This window comes from Caloenas nicobarica, chromosome 17 (genome assembly GCF_036013445.1).
Source record: "Caloenas nicobarica isolate bCalNic1 chromosome 17, bCalNic1.hap1, whole genome shotgun sequence".
Classification (NCBI taxonomy): Eukaryota; Metazoa; Chordata; class Aves; order Columbiformes; family Columbidae; genus Caloenas; species Caloenas nicobarica.
Window position 1 is genome coordinate 2,810,406 of NC_088261.1, and position 22,832 is coordinate 2,833,237.

Genomic DNA, 22,832 nt, shown 5'->3' on the forward strand with positions numbered 1-22,832 from the left:
GCTGCATTTCATGTCCTTAATTAGACACTTGAATTAGGAAAGTCACAGCAGACTCAACGAGTTTCTTAGTATAATCCTTTTAAAAATGAGCCTGTAAGAGCACATGCAAATATTTACCCTCAGTGTAGTTCTGAGTGCATTAGCAGGTGATCCCAGGGAAGGTGGTTGTTGCTTTGCTCCTTTGCTTTCTTTCCTGAGAGGGTTACGGCAATTCCTGGGCCCCAGCAATGACCCCTCAGCTGCCGTGGCTGCTGCCCCCCACCCTCACACCCCTTAGTGCTGACATTTGGGGAAGGCCGGGCAAAGTAATTACTGTTCTTTCTTCTCCCCCTCCAAAAATATAAAAATACAGATATACAGGGAAAAAAAAAAAAAACAGAGAGCATTTTCAATTACCGTATATATAATTAAATTCAACCTATTAACTACTGATTAGAAAGTATTTTTAACCATGTGCTTCAAAGAAAACTGAATTACTTTTACCTCCAAGGAACACGCCCAATCACCACTTACTTCTACACCTGCAATCAATTTTGCTCACTAATATTTGTGCTTGATAATCAGGGAAACATCCAGAGCATTTGTGCCTGCAATTAGCACAGCCTGCAGTGAGAGGGAAGCTGGTTCTACCAAAACCCAAAGGCACAGCAGGGAAGGACTTTCTGCAACAGCATTAAGCCATCTCCAAGTATTAATGACAAGTGCCTTTTAGCACAAACAGGCAGCCGGGTGATTTCAGAGGGAGCTGCTTGAACAAGAATCAGTGTGACATTGGGACAGAGGTGAGAACCTGCAGGGATGGGGAGCAGGAGGAGTCCTGCTGGTTCTGATGGAGCTGCGGGATGTGTGGAACTGGAAGATTCCATCTGACACGGCCTGTGCTGGTCTCTTGGCTCAGCCGGGCACAGAGCAGCGTGACCTTTTGAGCTTTGCTGACAGCAGCACAATCCTTGCACTGTTCGGGTACATGGTGGCTGCCAGGACAAGGGATACACCGGCGTCATGACATGTCACAGGGCCTGCGGAGCACAGCGGTGGTGAGGCACAATTCAGAGGTCCGGCAGCGAGCAAGTGGAGAGTTAAGAGGAGGATCAGTTGCGACCCTGCCGACCTCAGCTCGGTTGTGCTGCATCGTTAGGCTATAGTCTGCATCGTTAGGCTGGCACTTTGGCCAACCTCCTGCTTTGCTTCCTATTTACGGGGCACTTGTGAGAGCAGATTCAGCCACATTCCACAGACTATGAGACTAAAAACATCTGTATCACCTCGAAGTCATCTTTGATGTTTAACCAAACATTAGTTGTTACAAAGGCTGTTACTTCCGTGTGATTTTCAGTAATTCCAAGAAAAAAAAAAGCGCAAGATACTTTATTCGAAGAATCAGCTGAAAATACAGCGATCCATGCAAAAATTTTTCTCTAACACACTTTAAACTAGATGACTGACTGCTTCCAGTGTGTAACTGGACTATGTACAACAAAAGGAAACGCTGGATTAAGGGAGCAAAACACACGTTTGCAGATGCAATGCTAAAGGCTCCAGGTCCTTCTTTGAAGCCACAAAATGCAGCTGCAGATACACCTTCTAGATTCACACTCACTGTATAATGCTTGGGACAACAAATGTCAGTGTAACTACTGAGCTCAATATACAGAAATGGAAACAATCCAGCTGAAACAAACACCAGGAAACAGTTATTTGTTTGTTTATTTAAGCAAACATAAAACTATCCATTTGCAAATCTCATTAGGTTTGCATAACTTTCATTTCTATTATATTTTACCTTTTACCAAGTCTCATTATCTCCCAGCAGCTGAAGCAAGTAGAATGACCTGTCCCTTCTTTAAATCATGTTGTAAAGCTTAGAAAGAACAGCACAGCTTATAGGAATGGACAGATACAAACATGAGCAGCAGAACAATATTTCTCACTATATGTATGTAAACACATATTAAAATAAGTGGGGAAAAAGCTTTTGATTGGTCTTAGAAAGGTGAAGTTTACTGGCTCAAGCTCTAGAAAGAGCTTTTTCCTTATTGTTACAGAGTCTCCTCGTTTCAATCTGACAGCACACAGGGGCCTCTACACGGCATAAATTTAATTTAGTCTCATGAAAGGTCTAAAGACACCACCAGCACTGTGTGAAGTAAATAAATACCAGCGTCCCTAAGGCTGGAGGGAAAAAAGCTGCCGCTGAAACTGGGGAAAGCAGCAAACGGCTGTTTCACTGATCCCAGGTATCCTGAAGCAAAGTGAAACAAGCAGCTCTGAACTGCTGACAGCATCTCTTACAAAGTGCAAAATTAAAGTTTTAGTAGACTGAAAAAAGTGAAGTATCAAATCAAGCTATGATTTTTTTGAATGTGTATTGTATTCAAACAAGTTCTTTACCCCATTATTTTCAGAGGCTGTACCTGGCTAAAAAGTGAAAAAACTGCTAGGGCCAAGATTGAAGAAATACTGTTCATCTTGTAAAAATCACCAGGGCAAATGACTGGCCTTTGTGCTTTTAACCATTTTGTACCCCCTCCCGGCACGCAGATTTAAATTTAATGTAGTCAGCAGCTCTGCTGAGAGAAGTTCATGCTAAAAAGCCTCCCCACTCATTCAGTAACAGTTTGAAGTTATAGATGAAGCATACAAGAGAAACGTTACAAACCTCACACACAGAGATGAGACTTTAAAAGATGTTTCTTAGGCAGACGGCTGCACTGCGTGACTTCTGAACTCCTGTCCGCGTTTCTAAACATTTATATGCTACTGATGTTCAATGAAAACAGTTGGAGATGGATGAGCAAACGGTCAGATGAGAGATACCAAAATGTCAGACAGCCTACCGACTGTTGTTGCCATGAGATCCAACAGTCAACATCAGTCTGATAAGCTATCCGACAGGATGGTACAGCCATGGACATGGCACGACGGTTGGCAACACAAGAGCGACATTCAGGCGGGATTGAACAAAATACAGATTCTCACACCTTCCTCGAGATCCGCCCTAACCTAAAACCTAACGCAGGGATAGATCTAACCTGAGCAAAGCCTAACCTACTTCGTCCTCATGTGCCACCTTTTGACAACACTAACTGAAAGTCAAATTAATTCTTGTTACTTACCCCTAGGATAAAAATAAACAACAGTTCAAAAATTATTAGAGTAATAACACACATAGAGGAGCGGTGGAATGGAAACTACTAGAGAGGGAAAAGACTCACTGTAATTTTGGTTATGTTCATGTACATCAGAACTGGCATACACTCTGATTCATAACAATGTCTTAAAAATATCTGAGTTTTAAAGCCTAAGTTTAAGGTTCTCTGCATCATCGCTGAGTTTTACACCAAATCTGTTTTCGGCTGGAATCTTTCCTCTTCCCCCCCTTCTCCTTCGCTGCCCACGGTGCTGTGATCACTGGCAAACATCTGAGAAGGGTTTGTGATAACAAATATTGCTAACTAGTGAGCTTGTCTGTTTTAGCCAGTGATACGCTTTCTATTTCCTCTGCTAAGAAGTTCTTAAGAAAAAAGAAAAAAAAAGAACAAAGGGCTTCAGCACCATTTGTGCAGGAAGGATGAGTAAAGCATGCGATTCATGGGATTAAGGCTTAATAAAGAAACGAAAGAAACTGAGCTTACAAAAGTGGAGAGGGAAAGAAACAGCTTAAAAAGACTGACACGAATTCTGGAATGATCAAAGATGACTTTATAAAGTTTTAACTTCATTCTAAATATACAGAATAAAAAATGTCAACTTGAGCATTTTGACAAGTATCATCTCTGGTAACACCAGGAGGTTCCAGAGGGTGGGTGGCTCGTCCAACCGAGAGCACGTGCAACGCAATGGGACACCGAGAATTCCGACGGAGCAGCCTTACCATGAGGGACATGCAACGGTTTGTATCCAGCCTGTAGTCATTTATATACATTTTGATGGTCTTGAAAGTTATGAAAAAAAGCAAAACAGCCACCCTTCAAAATCAGAAGTTACCCTCAGGTCAGTCTGAAGTTAAATCAGGAAATGGAGAGTATTAAATCATCGGGTTTGGAAGTAATTTGGGTGGACAACATTTGTGTCAAACTCCATTTAACACACTGTCCGCCCCATATAACACAACTCAGACACGTGAAGCGTCAATACCTTACCTTAACATTATAAGTTTGTCAACGAAACGTCTGCTCTAACATCCAAATTACTTTCAAAATTAAAGAAAAACTTGTTATAGTTGAAAATTGATGTTAAGTTTTCCCCCGTTTTGAATAATGCTGATTTTTAAACACATGGAAAGATGTTTCATTTCTCGTGTCTGCTAAAACCCATTCCAAGGGGTTTTTTCCAAGCTCATTTGGTTTTTTCTTCAGAGTACATCTTCTGTTGCCGTCGCTTGGCATAGCTCTGGGCCATGGAGTTGATTATAGATAAGATAAAATAACAAACCATGACAATCACCAATTTTTCAAACATCCAGGATAGCCAGTTTTCCCCCTGAAGAGACAAAACAGAAGAAGGAAGAAACTGAAGATTAGTGGACAATGGAGCATTCTGCATTTGCTGGGTGAAAGGGAAAAGCCCAACCTTATTATGTAATTTATCAAATTAAAAACAGGAACCAAGTGCGAGCTGACGGGATTCCTGCAGCTCTCCCTGAAAAGCTGATTTTAGTCCCGTGAAAGACAAAGCAGCCGGGTTTGCCAAACACATCGCGGGGATGATGAGCCCTGCTCGTTACTGGTGTCCTGGCAAAGGGATTTATTTATTATTCCTGGTGTTGTCTCGTCTTCGCTAACAATTCAGAGTTCAGAATTAGCAGCCCCTGACTTTCATTCCCTGTCACATTCATCGCAAAGAAAACAATAAGGTCACTGGTTAACGATGGTTTTTTCCTAAACTGTGTTATCTTCCCGGTAGTATCTGGTCCTGCTGGTGTCACCAGGATTCACCGCGATGACCTCGGCACTTCCAGCGTTTTCCGGGGCTGCTCTGAACTTGTATTTTTTGTCAAAGGAGGGCAGCAACACACTGCACACAAATTACTTCAATGTGCATAGAAGGAATCTGCATATTTGGTTATTCCAGCCTGACCCTCCCTAATTTAGTCTCTTTTTTGGTAAGAAATGGGTGAAGAAACATTTATAAGAGCTACCAGTATTAAATGTGAAGTGTGAGTTAGATTAATGGATTTTATCTAAAAATGCCTCAATACCCTCAGGAATTTCCTGTCCAAGTTGCTGTTTCCACTGAAAATTCAGGGTATGCTTTTTAAAATACTTTGTACGAAAGGGCACTTCTGCCCCTTTGTACCGGCTCTACGCATTAATTTTTGTTTCTTTCGAACTCTAAAGGCTTGGAGATTTTGTTTCTCTTATTGGCCACTAAGCCACAGACCCTACTGGCTTCTGAAGTATTGATGCTGCACACAGTTTGTTACCATTTCACATGCAAATGCAACTTTTTGCTTAAATTTCTCTTTCAAAGTAGGCACTCTGATACCAAGGCAAGACTTTGGTCTTGCTTTATTATTTTCTTTATTCTCCAAGAGGTTTAAGTCCAGTTTCATACAGTTACAGAATTATTTTTAAATTCCCAGGTTGCTTTTTAAAATGAGATTTTTATCTGTTCCCTGGGCGACTGCAAATCTTCGAAAAACAATCAAGATTTACACGGGTAACCTGCCCAGTCAAAAGGCAGCTGAAGAAGGGAAAGCTGAAGCGGGGGAGGCAGAGCAGCTCTTACCTGCGGCACGGCGCTGTCAGACCTGTGGTGAAGTTTGATCCTCTGAGCTTCCAAATATTCTTGAAATGGCTTCTGAAGAGAAGGACCTATACTTGGAATAGCACTGATGCAAGGTTCGTCCCAGAGAACAAGACAAAATAGGGGAGAAAAAAAAAACAAAAATAAAATTTTTTTTTTTTTTTTTAAACTTACCACTTTGACCCAAACAGAATAAAGTTCAGCCTGAGCTACAGGCAGCTCAGAAGGGCATTGATTGCTACTGGAGAAAACCACCACAAAATAAAGTGTATTTCATCTTTTTATCTGACACTTCTGCAAGGGACATATTTCCCCAGATCCTCGAAAAGTGCTTAAAAATAAAAATACTGCAGAGCTGCTGGTCCGGCGGAGCGGAGCCGTGAGCCGGAGCATTTCCTTGGCAGCAGCCGCTGGGGCTGCGCTGAGAATGAAATGAATGACTTCGGAGAAGTCCCACATTTATCACCAGCAGTTCCTGTAAGAACTGGTTTGAACCGATTAATAAGGAAATGACTTGTGCTTGTGTCATCCCTCCGTTAAAAAAGAAACTGCTCGCCCTATGACTTGCCCCTATCTCCTCCGAGCAGACGGCCCCTTTCTCAAACTAAGTCCTTATTAGGACAATCTGTGCGTCATCCTTCCCCACCAAGAATGCATGAGCAAATTCTGCAGGCGCCTCCCCCAGTCAGTGATTAACAAAGGAACAAAGAAGGAACTATGAACCCTGCTCTGAATCATGCCCTGGGTTATGGCAGATGACTTGCACGAAAGCTACAAGCCGTCCGTAAACACCTTGTTCTTACATGAACGTTCCCCAGATCACGGACGCAGTCTGGGAAGAACAAACTCTGCAGCGTGGAGGTGTTAATGCTGGACGGACTCACGGCAGCTTCTAGTGCCACAGCCTGGAGTCAAAAACACCCTCGGTAATTTTTATTTAAACCTCTACACCAGGCTGTTTAGCAGGAGGTCCAAGGAACTTTAATAATTGTCATGACACTTAAAAAAACCCCAAAAACCCAAAGCCTTAAATGCTGTGCAGGAGAAATTACCACGGGGTGAGCGGGTGCGGTGAGAACAGACACACAGCCAAGGTCTGACCCACGGACACCAGCACCCCAACCCCAGCCAGAGAGGTCCCGTTGCTGACAAACATCCTTTAATTCCAAAGAGAACAGACATATATTTTTAATTTAAATATATTAATATGGTCTTTTGCATTAAGAAAGTCACCTAAATTTCAAAACTTGGGGTTTTGTTCTTGACAAAATTACTGCAGGAGGATTTAGTAATCCAGACACCAGGACACCCGCAGGCAGCTCTACAAACCCCTCATCTCCCATGGACTGAAGCAGGGCTACATCTTTCAATTATTTTCCTCGGTGTTCTGATTTGACACAATATTCCCCTTTCAAGGCTAAAGGCCAATTAAAAAACAACAGCTTTCTAATCTTAAAAATGTATGAAAATGCACAGACCGAGGAAACAAAGTAGCTCACTCTCCTCCACTCAGTCCATTGCCATCAATAGCCAGGGGCAAATCATTTTTTCTTGTATATTTGTTCAAAAAAAATTGCAAGCCTCATGATTCACCATCACAATGATACAAATGGGTGAGTGAATTCTGTGCCTGGACTGGTAAAATTTCAGGGAAAAAAAAAGCAGAGTCCAAGCATCTATTAGACATTCTACACAAGAGTACATCTATTTCACAGACGATTTCCAGTTTTTCAAAACCGTCCCTTCCAAAACCGACTCGTCCTGCTACAAATTCTGTTCGTGACTCGCTGATGATCCGGACGAGTCACAGTTTTAAAACTCAGTCCCATTTTGAGGTTTCTTTTCTTTTTCAAATGACACTTGAAAGCCCAGACAAGCTACTGGAAGGTAATAGTTTGCTTTTCAACTTCTGCATGATTATGAAACGAGGAATATTTAAATGATGAGAGATGAATGATTAACAGAATGGTTGGTCAAATGTCTCCGTTTTTTCCTGAAAACTGAACTTAGTGCCCAATTAGCATTAAACAAGAGAACGAAGATGTGAAAATGCTGTTCAGAGTCTCAAAGAGATCCTGGTGCATCAGCACTGTATTGCCATTTTTTTCTTTCACTACAATTATTCAGTTTGGGGTTTTTTTTTTTCCCTCCTATAAGCATGAGTAAGAATTAACTGCACATTCATTTTATTGGAGCTATTTTGAAGAACTGTGAAGATCCTGAATGCAAGGACCTTGGGTTCTAAAAGTCTGAGATATTTTGGGCATTTGTGGAGACTTTAATACTGAAAAAAAGGTGCATCAATTTAAATAAGGAGTAAAATGAAGCAGACCAACGTCTAGAAAAATCATGAATCCACAGTACTAGGAATAAAACTCTTGAAATCCCATTTCAGTGGGACAGTATTGGTTAGTTGTTGTCTTTCGACAAAACTCAATCATTTAATCAACCAGCTCACAGATATGTCAGCCAGCATCCAAAGCACAGATAGCATCTTAGATCTGAAAGTCTTTTTAAAAATCAGTTTTCATTGTATTTAATTACAAGTGGTACCCCCGCTCCGCAGACCTCCAAGTTCCACTCACTAACCCTGTTCTGAGCAAAGGAGGGGGAAGATTCAGGAGCAGTTCTCAAGGATTACAGGTACCCATGAAAAAAGGGACCGATTTGCATTATAGTTCTGCACCACTGAGCAACGACTTCAAGATGCACCTTGAAACCTGCTGCGGTTTCGGGAGCCTGATCAAACCACATCGACTGCAAAGGGGAAGGTGCTGGAAGAAAACCCTGTTCGGGGGAATAATCTAAAGCCAATTCCTTGCATTTTCCTTTGAGAATCGAGTCTATTGTCTTTCCAATACAGAATATGAAAGGATAAGAAAATAAAAGGACCTTAGTGCCCAACAGAACTTGGCTTTGTAGTCTCTATCTGCCAAAACAAAATACACAAAAACCCCCAAACACAGCAACCTGCTGGCCCTTCTTAAAGGCTTGAAACATCGTCCCAGCTTAAGGACTTCAATTAAAATGTTTTAAAAAGTCATTCACTAGAAGTTGTCTGTCAAAATAGGCAGTGAAATAAAATTCACTAGTTGCTGTCATTGTTATTAAATTTTGCAGTTCACCGGACCAAGGATGCTCTGCTGGGAGAGCTGCTGCTCTGGGGAATTCTGGCATTTCCACAAAACTTACTTGAAAAACAAAGAGACTTGCTACAGTTTTACCATAAGATTCAGAAAAAAATGCTTTGGATTTTTTTCTTTTAGGAAAAATACCTCTGAAGAAATTTTGATTCAGAAGAAATTTCAGAAATTAGTATTAAACACCAATTTTTGTTTTAATTCATTCTGATTATCTGCTAAAATGAAATGTTTCACAAGGAATTGAAAGTGCTGCTGATGTTTTCTCATTTTTGAAGAGGCTTCTAACAGCAAGTGATTAAGAAGCCAATTAAGCAGTTCTTAAACTCCGTTGATTTTGATGGAAATTAAAAATACAAATAGGAAATTCGGTGGCATTCAGTTCTGAATTTTGAACCCTTGGCAGCAGCTCATATGAACAACTGGAATCAGTCTCCCAGTTGCGATGATCAAGAAGCATTACGCACTGCAGGTCTAAAAAGATGGAAATCCATTTTATCACGGAAATAATCATCTGAAGGGAAATGAGAACAGTAACTATCGAAGATGTGCAAACAGGCACCCAGGCTGAACCCCAACAAGCCCTGCTTGGAAAGGTGATGCAATATTGAGTCACAACCCCGTTTTATGGCTGATCTCTCTAATATCCACAGCGGTTAATTTGGAAAAACCGTTTAACTGTTAAGACGGGGATTGATTTGTCAGGCTCTGACACGCAGCTCTGTCCCCGGCCGGCCCCTCAGGGTCTGGGGACAAACACCAGCACTTACATTTTGCTCAGATTCAGCTACTTGGGCTGGTCCTGCTATAGAAAAAACATCCTTTTAGGAAATGCCAGCGCTACAATTCCAAATGAAGACAACAGGGGAAGAAATTTTGAAACAACAGAAAACCCAACGAAGAGGCAAAATGTCACCGTGAGCTTTGTCAGCACAAACCCCACAGACATTCAGGATCTCGCCCAAGGCCAGAGATTATCTCCTGCTCCAAAAAAAGGGACTTAAGTGGCACTGAAGAATGTGACAAAGGAAGGAGGAGGTGCTGGGATGGAGCCTTCCCTCCCAGGACCTCCAGCTCTTTTAAAATGATTTATTTAAATCAGACTCGCTACTAACAGCCAGGCCAGAGCAAAGGCTTTCACCTTCCAAACCAAGACGCGAAATGTCATTAAATCATCGCACCCAAACCCCGTTCCTCCCACACAGAGTTGCTCTGTGTTACATTCACATTTCTACGTTCCCCTGTAAGAACACAGGAAAAATCTGTCCCACAGCTCAAAAGCATTTAGAGGCATCACATGGGGTTATTTCAGCCATCCCTCCCTTGAATGAAATGAGATTTGCTCCATCATGGTACCAACTTCTCTGCAACTTATTTTATAAACCACTGAAAAAATAGATCCCAGCAGAAATATTTGTATGCCACTGGACAATTAAAGCTGATGAATTAGCGTGCTGTTCACTGCCTCCACAGAGCACCTTTCTTCCTGCAAGCCAGCTGAACCTGCAATGGTTAATTTTTTTCCAGACAGTGATCTAAACAGGCTTAACGGTTAGTATTTTAATGAGCTGTCATTTCCTGTGCTGATAAAGATTCTCACAGTATTTAAACCATCCACCTCCTGAGGCTCCGCCAGCACCAGCCCCTGGTGACTCAGTGGTCCCCAGCCCCACAGATGCTGCAGCAAAGCTGGACCCAGCAAAGCCGGACCCAGCAAAGCCGGACCCTGCTCCCAAGGATGCTCCCGCTCCAGCCTGCAGCTCCTCTCAGCGCCACTTGGGCCTCAGCACGTTGGGTGAAACTCAGATGTGATCTGCGTTCGGAAATTGCAGAAAGTAAATCTGGTTCATTGTCAGGATCAGCAGAAACATTTTGGGGGATAAAAGGCTACTTGGCAGATTCATTTGCTTTATGAGATGAAGAAAAAAAACCACAAACACATTTGAAGATTCCTAAACTAAAATTGTTACACATTTGACATCATTTATATCTACAGCTACGCTCCAATACCCATGTTAACCAAGCTGCCTGCAAAACATTTTTTTCCTGGGACATTCTGTTATGTTAAAATCAATGCTTTCAAAAATAGGAATTGCAACATCTCTGTACTTCTGGTTCTTAACTCTGCCCAATATTCCTCTTTGTAAGGAAACTTCTATTTCTACTTAAAAGATATCGCACTATTTCTGTACACAATTTATTAAAAAAGCTTGCTTGTTCAGAGTTAAATCCTACAAGCCTTTTGCAAATAAACTTTTATAAATCTGTTGTGATCCACTGGAAGGTTTTCAACACCAAAGCTACTCAGATTTCACCCACATCTGTGGCCCTTTCAAGGCACTAAAGCCTTTTTTGTGCAGAGCTGATCCACGGTGCGCAGGGTGGATTCTGAGGGCACAGTCCCACAGGTTTCTGATGCACCCGTGGGAGGAGAGTCCTTGATCTATTGTACCAAGAAACGTCAGGTGGATCAGCGTCACCTTCCACAAGCATTTCTCTGGGGAGATTTTGAAGTCACTGCTCAGTTATCCATGTTCTCGGCCACTTCAGGTTATTCTTGGTTGAATTCTACTACACAGGGTTTATTTTAAGTATTGATTGGAAACTATTTTTAAAATCCTTTAATGAAGACGGTGGGAGCAGCGGGATGAGCTGGCAGAGCCCATGCCGCGGTCAGACCCTGCCCAGGCCCCCAAAGCCACAACCACATGGCACAATGGGAACCCAAAAAAGGCTCTTCCCACCCTGATTTTTCATGCAGCCCTTTCTATCAACATAGTTTCTTGACTTATATTATAACCTAAGCCTACATGGTAAATTATTTTTTGGAAAAAATATACAATCTTTAAGCAAAGTTTCCAGTTACATCAGTCACCATGATTTCATTTGTACTTTTTTCACGAAAGGAACATCACGCTCCTTACGAGAATCAACTGAGATTAAGTTGCGAAGCAAAGAATTATGGCACAATAAATAGCAGCAAACTGGTTTGTCAAGGCAGCGGTTCAAGTACCTGTTACCAAAAGCTGTTTTTCCTTTGAGACGTGCAGTAACCCACACCGGCCTGCACAGCTGGGGAGCAGGAAAATGGTCCACAAAACCCACCAGGTTCAGAAACCCTTCAGAAGCACCGATATTTTTGGGTGGATTTTCAGAGTGTGTCCAATTACACTTCTCAGTGTTAACACTTCTCACCCACAGAACATGGCACTAACAAATTGACTTTTAAAAACCTGTTGAAGTATGCAATTTTTTTTTTTTTTTTTTTTTACATGCACTTCACCAGCTTCTATTTAAAGTTCAATTTAGTTTATTGACTCAGATCATTAATTGAATAGATTAGTCTCTACTTCTCTTAAATCACCAGGCTCACTCCAGGCAGCAGCGAGCGTCCCTGGGGTAACACCAGCACTTCTCCGGGTTCGTAACTACCCCCCTCTGTAATTCGGACCTTCTGCTTCTACCTGGGTTCATCATTAACTCAACAATCACCAGAGGGAACCTCTGCCCAGGGCTGGGATTTACCCAAAAAAGACACCGCCGCCACTTGCCACTGAAGTTCAGATGCTTCCGAGGTGAAGGCCACGAGCTGTCTAACACTATATAAAATACGTTTATGAATTTTTTGATGTCTGTTGTAAGTTCTCAAGTTATTAGCTCATTTTCACGAAACACAAACGGAGCACGCTAAATTAAAAAAAGAGAAAAATATGTTTTTCTTTCTCAACATTTATCCAGAATGGATGGTGGACAATCCATCATTTTTTTTGAAATGGTGTGTGCTTTGAGAACTATTACTTTAGTAGTTTTCTGGGAATTCTTAATCCACATTTGAAACTGCCACTTCAAAGAAAATATGATCACGCTTAAAAGCAATATGCTCAGAGCGACTTCATAAAAAATCCTGCAGCTGCAGGTAAAAAAAAAATTAAACGGGAAGATTTAGGAGCCAAAAGAAAACCCACAACACACGTGATAATGAAACATTTCCAATTTGCTGGGTTTGGCCCAGAACCAGCAGGAGGGCGTTTCACGGGGATGGTCGGCAAGTTCGACTCTAAGTGATGGATACAACACAAAACTCTTACACACCATCTTTCCTCACAAAAGCTTATGAACGTAACACAACCCGAGAGAAAACATTATCCCCTCCTAACATTTGAGACAGCAATAATACAACTTTCAACTCTTAACTGGTAGAACAGGTTGATCGTTCCCAGTCCCCAGCTCTGGTTTCAAACCTCCCGCTCGCTCCAGTTTCCCAAACCCGTCCCCGTTCCCTTCTCCTCCCAACAGGACCTGCTGCCGTTCACCCATCACACGAGCTACCGCCTGAATGTTTTAGAAACAGCTGCTTCATTTCCTGCCACATTTTATTTTCCTTTTATTCATTTAATATAAGGAGTATTTGAAGATCCTTTGTAACAGACACCCAGACAAAATTGTAAAACCAAATTGCGCAGGAACGGGCGCAAACAGCTCCCGGGCCACAGGCAGGCTCTGCAGGTGAAGCGTTTCTGCTCCTCGAATGAGACTCACCTAGTTATTGAGAAATTCTCTCTGGCTTATAAAATCAAATATTCTCAGACTTTATCTCATGACTTAATCTCTCCAGATTTTAGCTAACCTGTATATTAACGTTCATTACTTTGAAGTGTTGTACTTAGATGTTTCCTATTGTGTAAGAGCAATGTCCCAGACAAAAAAAAAAAAAAGTCTTAAGTCATTTTGTTGGATAGAATTTGATTAAAATAAAGTTACTGACCATTAAATAGATCTATATTTTAATGTAATAAGAAGGGGTTTAATGCAAGCTATTGTTTAACATGTTTTATACTCCATTCTGAAAGAAATTGATGAGGTAACGCGAGCAGACGGCTTGAGAAAAGTCAAGGATATTGGGACATTCCAAAAATCCTACTGTCTCCCGAGAACATTTTTTAACTCTGACATCAACCATCTAATAAAATCAGAATCCAGCAGAGGTCTTGTGAATGCATTCGAAGTAATTTGATGCAAAATTATCTCCACGACAGATGAAGCAGGAAAAAACGACCAGTTTTGGCTCAAAGATTTGCAGGAGGGTAAATGTTTGAACCGGACCTGAGCGAGCAGCCGTGCAGATCAGTCACGAAACTGCCCGGTGTGACTGACACTGAGAAAAACTAAGTAATGATGGTTAAAAGTAGCCACATTTCTCCCTTCTTTTTTTTTTTTTTTGGTAAAGAATGTTCAAAGCAACAAATGAATTTTGAAGTTTGTTACAAACCAGACACCCAATCAGAAGATCAGGAAGTAATAAAGTCAGGATTTGTTTCAGTAGGGAAATGCCCTCGAATATTCCTTTGACACTCCATTTTCTGTGTACAGCATTAGCACTTTGAGTTCGTATATTTTAAAGGGAACGATTTCCAGACATTCCTCCCCTGAAACTGTTCTTGAGGGGTGTGGCTTTTTGGCTTTTGTGTGAAAATAGTTATTACAGTTTGGAAAGCAAAGTGTCGATCAATTTGCCCCATATAACAAGTGAAAGACCTTGGAAAAGTAGAAACGCCTTAGAATTTACTTTATGGATCCGTATTAGGTAGCTAGTTAAAAAAAACCAAACCACCACCAAAAGCCACAACAATAGGGCTTTCTATTTACGCTGGAGACTCACATCTTGGTTTAAACTGAGATTAAAACTTAAACACTAAAATAGTAATCAATTACTAAAGAACTCAGTCTAAAAAAAAAAAAAAAGACAAACCTTCTCAAAATAGGAAGAGTTTATCCATGAAAACTGTCATTTCTCCTATGAAAAACCAAGTTTAATAGAATGGAGACATAACTCTACACACCAAATTTCTCATTCTGACATTTTAGGAGAGATTTAATATTTTAAACGTATTTGGTAGTCCAAATTATGGAAGATTTTTATCGCCAGCTTGGGACGCTGCACAAATCACAGCAGTTCTTTCATTTTTTGTCACAGGATCAGACGACATTGAAGCAAGTCCAGTACAAACCAGTCTATTGCAGCTAAAGTGCGGCGATCTCTAACTGGAAGAGCTGTATCGTATTTCTGGTGAAAGCCAACCCCCGGCACTACAGACTCGGCCCGTCTGACCGTCAGGGCTATTTTATCTTTCTTGACATACTTGAAGCCTTTGAGGTGAGGAATGAACTTGCAAATAAGACCTAAATTCTGTGTTGGCCAAAGCTCGGCACTTGGAACCAAAGCCCGATTTTCAGCACATCTAATTTGACTCCTCTGGTATTTTTTTACTTAATGACTAAAGGTATTGCAGCGTTCGAGAATTACTCACCCGATTAGGGACACCATCTGCTCCACTATATGTTTGCTGAATGTTACAATAACAAAAAGTTTCTGTAGGAAGGAAAACAGCAGTTAGAGAAACATTTGATGAAAAGGGAAGCAGAGACAATGGGGGATGACAATTCGTGTTCCTTTCCACCCAGGGAGCTTCTCCAGCACTCACACCCCGTTTGCCCTTCTCTTTTCTTTCAAGATCTTTATTTTTCAATACTCTCTTGAAAAAGAGGCAGCAGAGAGAAAAGTTTACTTCGGTATTCTATTTCCTCACAGATTTCATTTCTTGCCATGCTTTTGCAGCCTGTGTTTCTAACCATTTGCATCCTCCCCAAACTGAAATTCCCAGAAGCTCGAGGTCACTTTACTCCGTCAACAATGTTTTAATGGAAAAACAGTCATCACCGTGCAGAAAAATTCACATCCCCTTACACAAACACATGTACTTAAAGATCACAGAAGTGAAAAATAATATATCTTTTAGTCCCCTGGTTGATCTGCTTCAGACAGAAACATAACAAAAAGTACTTAGTGAAGAACAACATGAGAGCCATTGGGTACCTGACTGTTCAAAAAAACTTAGATTGTCAAAAAACTTAGAAGTGTCGAATGCAATAGACTATTGGAAACAGAATAATTTCAATTTCACATAGCTTATTTTGCATAAAATCCAAATGTTCATAATTTTACCGCTCCCTTCTCTTCTAGCACGAGCTGGAATTTTGTTAAAATAGCCTTTGCTAATCCCACTTTCGTGACATTCGACAGCTTGTTTGTTTGCAAAGAGTGAGCAGGACTGTGTGTCGCTGTGTACGCACAAACAAACAGTTCCCACAGTCTCCTTCAATCAATTTAAACACGATGTAACGAGAAGTGTGGTCACTAGTCTGGCAATAAGGGATGTGACCAGAACGATACAAAGTGATTTAGTGGTCCGGAGGCAGAACCCAGTTAAAAGCAGCTCCAGGACGGTCCCGGCACCGGAGTCACTCGCTTCCTGTCTACACAAAGATTTCATCAAAAGCCTTTCCCGTGACTCTTACATTTCCTAAATTCCAAACTGCAGCAAGATCACTACAAAAATCAAGGCTATTGCACAAGAGGATGCTTGAAACGGAGCATCACAGAAAACAGAATTCTGATGGCTAAACGTATTACAAAATAAGATGATTTACCAGCTGTACAAGACACTAGGAAATATTTTTTCACTTGCATTTGATCTGAGTGTGGAGCACTATAAATTACATAGCAAAAACATTCTGCTAACTGAGGCAAATAAAATCATAAAAGGAATATTACACAAATACTATTTCACTTTTCTATGTTGCCAGAACAAATTCTAACAGTATACAGATTTAAAAGCAGAAATATTCAGGTAATACAAAAAAAAAAAAAGTGTGGAGAAAAGGTTGTTCTATCACAGTAAACGAAAGGATTTTCTGATCTATTTGTTATTTTCTGTTTAAGGACTGGGCAAAGTAAAATAACCATTTACAAAAAGATGGGAAGAAGAAACAAATTGAAGACTGAAATCTCCTGTTCAGGGCAAAAAAAAGATTTTTAAGCAGCTTGATGAGGGGACTAGATGAGTAATTTTATACTACTAATAGCTTCTGCTGTTTTAATGTAGTGACAAAAGGCTTCCCAGCAACAGAGCTACAGGCACTGCACCAGTCCCATGGAGATGCTTAAAAATAACAAGCCCCAGCTGAAAACACTGGTTCTAATCGTTACAAATCGAGTGATGGAGTTCATGATACAGCACTAACAACACTGCCAAGGAATCGCCAGGGAATCAAAACTCCGTCCATCGGACAAAACGCTGACACACTTTAAAAGAGACACTTGAAATTTTAGGAGAGCAACTTGAGCTCGTGATTGCCAAATTCGGAGTATTAGGTCAGGCTCTGAGTTAGCAGGAAAAACTGGGCACACTCCGAAATCAGGCTCTTTCAAAATAATATGGGCTGAGGATACAAAAAATTGCCAACCATGGACAATCCACCCAGAGACGGACCCGCAGACGAGCCGAGCCGGGTTTTCTCTACACACTCAACCGAGATAAAAGGGAGCATTTAAAAGTGCCACTTAACCGGTAAAGGCTGGTTGCAGTGTTCTTTGAAATGAGTATTTGTTACCAAAAAGGCAAGTTCATTATGAGTACGAAGTCCTTTCAGTCTGGTAAAACCTGTAGGTAAATAACTTGGCTAACCACCAATTTCCTGAGCGGTGTAGGCAGCGAGCTCATTAGTTTGCAGCTATAAATTATTCAGTTGCCTAAGTTTTGAGCATAAGAAGCCTAGCAGGTCCTTTATTGTAAATCCTTTGCACCAAATTAATTTCCATTACTTCAGGTCAGGGAGGGAGATTCCAGGATTCGTTACGAAGTAACACGGTGTAACAGTAAAAAAAAAAAAAAAATTAAAAAGAGATTCTTGGCCCCAGAGCCCTAAGGGAGGTTTAGTACTTGCCTGGATGTGCATTTTAATTACTGCTTTCCCAATCAAGGTTGCACCAAAGAAGGTCCAGAAGGGAACCAGAAAGTGTCCACACGTTATCCCGGCCAGGTCAAACAGGGGGTTTGGAATCTGGGGAGTGCAAGGGAAAGAAGTTCAGGAATTGCTGCACTGGAACGCGACAGACTTTGAAACTCTGAAAAATGAATATTTTTCCCCTTATTCAACTTGATCCAAAGCTCTTGTATCTTAATACTTACAAAAATGTTAATGTCACACCACATAACTTAAGTTTCTGGGATTCTGCTAGACAATGTTCGAGACAATTCCATTCTCATGGTCCCTCCTTACCCCTGGATTTTAAGAAAGCTAACAAAAAAACTTTCCATGTGAAACGCACAGAAACCACAGTAAAGCCATTTTGAATGATTTATCAAATTTCCTCACTGACAAGCACATCACTCTTGGAAGCCAGTGTTCAGATGGTCCCCAGTGACTTCCATCTGAGAAAGTACATTAAAAACTGGCATTTATAGTCATATGTATCCAGTTTAAAAGCACTGATTAGATTTTATTAAGCATATGCATTTCATTTAAAAGTAAACCTTTATTTTTTTTTTTTTTAATTGTTAAACTGCTGGCTTGACATTTGGTACTGCGATACTATCTGTAAAATATTCTTGAAATTAAACCAAGAAAGTGTCCAAATTCCGACCTTCCACACTCCACGCACTACAAGGGCAGACAGTCTGAGTAACGCACGGGGTGTGTGTCATTCACAGTAGCAGCACATTACTGGGCTCAGGTCCTGCAGTATTTGTGGTGTTTGTTACATAAACACAAAAATAAAGAGTGTAGGTTGCTGAAGACCCCATAAAAGGCAGTAAATTTTCAGCTGACTGCATGGAAATCTGAAATCTGTGAGAAAGCTTCTGAGGGTTATACTTAGCTGTTATAGACCAGCAATTCAAATTTATGAGCACCCACAACAGCACCTGCATAGGAAGAAATCCGAAACGGTCCCTAATCATGGCCCAGAACGGCCTCTAAACATGCTCCGCTTCAACTAAAATGGTTCTTTCCCCGTGACAGCTGTCCTGGGTATAGGAGGCTGGTAAATTATTGACTTAGACCACAGCCAGATAATTCTGCTCTTCTGGGCCAAGTCTGCTCCAGGTCTCAAGTTCGCTCTTTGTTGGTTGGAGTTTTCTTGGAGGTTCACAGTACATTTTAATTACTGCATTACTATCATCAGAGAGGGAGCAACGTGCTTTAGGTAGGAGTAACTGTGGATATCACCAATGCATCAAACGTATCACAGTGAACTTACTCAACAAGTCCACATTAGGGTATATTATCAGGGCAGCGAGGTTTTCTCTTTGTTTTTGAAAAAGCACATACACAGAGTACTGAGAGTTGCCAAAAAGCCCACAAAGACAGGAGGGCAGATTCTCACAAGTCACAGCAAGGATTTTCCAGGGCTAATTCTCACTCTGTTCACTCCCCAGAGTTGCCCTTACACAGGAACTAAGCTCCAGACAATAATATGGCTTTCTTATTGCCCCTAAACATTACATTTGGTTGACTTCACTGGATAAACTCGTAAAGCTTTAAATTCAATTTGACTGTGTTTTTACACAGCACTTAGAAGCCACTGCCTGACAGAACAACTGGCAGCTAGGGCAGTAACTAAAATACTGTCCAAAACCCAAAAGTAACATCACAATTATAACGGGAGCAAGAAAAGGCGACACCTCTGAGCACACAGAGAAGCAGCACCAAGCAAGAGAAGTCCTGAAGGAAAGTCCTGAAGCTCACGGGTGGACACAGGAACACAAGGAGCACACGTGGGGGCTGCCTTCCTCACCTACAGGTGCAACAGAAACCTACAGCTTTGCACCCCTACGCTTTTTCAATGCTTCTGCCACATTGAACCTCACCCTTTTTCCTGCTGCTCTGCACTTATTCTGTAAACGCACTTACAAACCCTGCGGTGAATTCGTGATTCCTCCTCCCTCCCCCAGCCCGGGGCAGCCTATATAAGCAGAAGGAAGCTGGAGCTCAGAGCGCGTTGCAGAACAGCACAGCAAGTGCGTAAGAAGTTAAGCAAATGTTTAGGTATTACTAAGCAGGAACTACAAAGAGTTTACACATCGCCTCTCGTGTTTACCAACTCCTTCCTCATGTTCTCCATTTCTCCACATTTCACCTTGTCCAGCCAGGGTAACTCATCCCTCCCACCCAGGAGCTGCTGCTCTGAGTCCCCAGGACAGAGCGGCCCATGCGGCGATGGCTCAGGATGGTGGCTGCAGGGTCATGAGTCAGAGGCAGGGAAGGAGCAGCCTAAGAGCTTACAGGGTGGAAAAGCTGAAAGAATAGCTTGTAACCTATGTCTCCACTCTAAACACTAAGAGAGTTCGAAAGATTAGTAAATAGAAGTTGTATGCCAGCAACTATAATCAGATTAATTCTTTCCAGCTAACACAAGTTACTTATATTTGAGCAAATAGTTCACATTGTCATCTTTACAATTTAGGAAACTAAGAGAGATGCTCGACAGGAGTGGAATGAATGTCTCAGCAGCCGAGCAGCTGGCTAATGGCTGTGGTTATTCCGGAGGGATGGGAGCAGAGGGGACCTACACTCCCCGCTTCGCTGTAATCACGTTGCTGTGCACCACGTCCCACATTTTGTGTGGGGGTGGAAGGAAAAGGCACACCATTCCTACCAGTTTGCATTAAGCTTCCACAGAGAGAGTTAAACCTCAAATGGTTCAATCTTTTTCTAGTTCCAAAAGAACGGCATTATCTTCCTTAAAACACTGAAACAGCTTGTATCACCTCTTGCTTAGAGAGGAAAAAAACCTACAAGTACTTTGTAGTTCATAGAGCCATGATTCTGAAACTGGCTTCCTCACTCAGGTCTCTCTGGTTCCCAGTGACCCAAAGATATCTCCAGAGCAGACGGGGGAGAATTACTGTGGACGGATATCCCAGTCGGGGTTTATACAAGTCGTTTTCCACTCTTTCTGTATATCTTTGGATCTGAAGATGTCAAGTACTGCAAGCTATAGGACATAAACATCTAAAGAAATGAGAATATGGTTCCAGCAAAATCTATAGGCAATAATACAGCTCTTGCTATATCTCACCAGCCAATAATCTGGGCTGGGAAAGTCCCAATGGGGTAACTGTCCGTGGGCTCATGATCTGATCTGCCAAATAAGCACTAACACTGAGCAGCAAGCAGCCCTGTGCGAACACCAAAGGAGCATCCCTGCTCCAAACCAGAAATGGATTTTAAGAACATCTTAGTTCAGCTTCTTGTAGTTTAAGTCCCCCTTACTGCAAGAAGCCTTTTGCATGTGTAGTGAACTGCCCTGTTTTGATCAGGTTTCCCCATGTGACACTGAACTACAGAATGAATTGCTTTATCTTTTGGAAAAAGGGGATCCCTTGCTGCACCATTCTTTTCTGATGGATTAAAAAGGAAACAGAACTATTCCAAACTCATTATCTTCCAAGGAGAACTAGTGTCAAGAAGCCCACCAGTGAAGCCGAAGGAAGGGATAATCACTGTTAACTGTGCTTTTCTGTAGAATTCACTGTGTTTGGTACTAATCTAGTTTCTCCACGCTGTTGTACTTGCCACTACCACAGAGAACACAGAAACAGCAAAGAAGGTGCAGTGATCCATCCGGACTCAAATAAAGCCCAGTCACAGTTCCCAGCGTTGACTTCCCTGCAATACATTCCATCTGCAATTTGTGATTCCAAACCCCTCCGTTACAGAACCGAACTTACAGAAGCGCAGGCCAGGATGCCGAAGAACCCGACCTTCTGCACCAGGTTCTGCACAGCCAGCTTAGCCCGGGAGGCAAAATCCTGCAAAGAAGAAAACCAAGCATTAACGAGGGAACCCCCAAATTGTATGTGATCTCAATATCCTCCATGCTGTGGGTCTTCCTAATTAGCACCTGGGAGAATTTTTAAAACAAAGAGAGACATTCACAGTGCTCAGTGTGAAAATCTGACCACCCACAGATATTTTTTGTTTTGCAAAACTCTGCAAGTGGCTCTAAATTCACACTACTATGGAAACAGGTTTTCTAGTATTTATTTCCCTCTATCTTTGAAATGCCGACGCTGCTTGTACCTTTTCCGTAAACAAGCAAAGGGAATTAATTCCTTCAACACCAGTTACAATGTTAAAAAGGTACTTTCTCCAAAGACAAAGCCAGAATATAATAATCTCATTATATCCTGAGATCTTTACTCTCAAACCCAGGATCTTAATCCAAATAGTTCATTTCAGGAACTCTCTGCAACAGACTTGCAAAATTCATTAAATCCACAGAACTGAATCTAAAATACTTTAAACGCAAAGGTGGCAAACCATAAAACATTTGAGCTATTTTGTACAAAAACATGCTAAGAATATGTTGCTTGCTTTTATTTTGTGATCACAACTTTCAAACATACTCATGACAAACTCAAGAGTCTGAAAGTTCACCAAATCCACAGTCAACATTTTTGAAAGCAAAAATAAAGATTCTCACAAGCAGTTTGAGTGTGAGAAGTGAATTTACATGAGAGTAAAATTCTTTTGAAGTAAAACTGCCCAAAAGTTAAAAACAGGGTCTATATTACCTATCCAGGCTTGGCAACAGCAGTTACAACAACAATAATTCATGAAATTCTAAATTCCACACTTTAAGATAACTACAAGATAATTTAGAAGAATTAATTTTATGCAATTTTAACTTTATTACAATTCTGTTGAAACCTTAAAGACTCTATAATCAATGCAAGGAAATTACAATTACTTGACAATGTTCTTGCATTTTATCTAAATTCTGAACTATAGAACTAACAAAACTTTCTATGCCAGATTAAAAAGATACATATCTGTGATAAGGCCCTTTGCTATCTTTTTGCACCCCTTTTTCAAGCAGTAACTTTTCTCTAAAACAGTGCTTTAAAAATAGTTAACAAGTTCTCAAATACAAACCTCCAGTTCTTATTGAAATCAGAAGAATCCTATTTACTATATTTTATATTTTAAAAAATAACCCAAATTAAACCAAATACTTCAATTTAAAGAAAAATGCCAAATCAATGAGATTTCCTAGCTCTTACAGTGGGACATTTTTAAGCACAGGAGAACATAAAAGCC

At 41.1% G+C, this 22,832-nt stretch overlaps 1 protein-coding gene across 4 annotated transcripts in view; it reads right to left on the minus strand.

The window, feature by feature from the left end:
* Window positions 1-3,721: 3,721 nt before the first annotated feature.
* VMP1 (vacuole membrane protein 1) overlaps window positions 3,722-22,832 on the minus strand; it is a 62,238-nt gene continuing 43,127 nt past the window's right edge. For all 4 annotated transcript variants that reach the window (XM_065647276.1, XM_065647275.1, XM_065647274.1 and 1 more), the window contains 5 exons: window positions 21,461-21,541; window positions 17,673-17,789; window positions 15,197-15,258; window positions 5,731-5,833; window positions 3,722-4,482 (listed from right to left, as the gene is read on the minus strand). In XM_065647276.1, coding sequence (XP_065503348.1) covers window positions 4,339-4,482; window positions 5,731-5,833; window positions 15,197-15,258; window positions 17,673-17,789; window positions 21,461-21,541 — 507 coding nt within the window. In that variant the 3' untranslated portion in view covers window positions 3,722-4,338. The remainder of the gene's footprint in view (window positions 4,483-5,730; window positions 5,834-15,196; window positions 15,259-17,672; window positions 17,790-21,460; window positions 21,542-22,832) is intronic.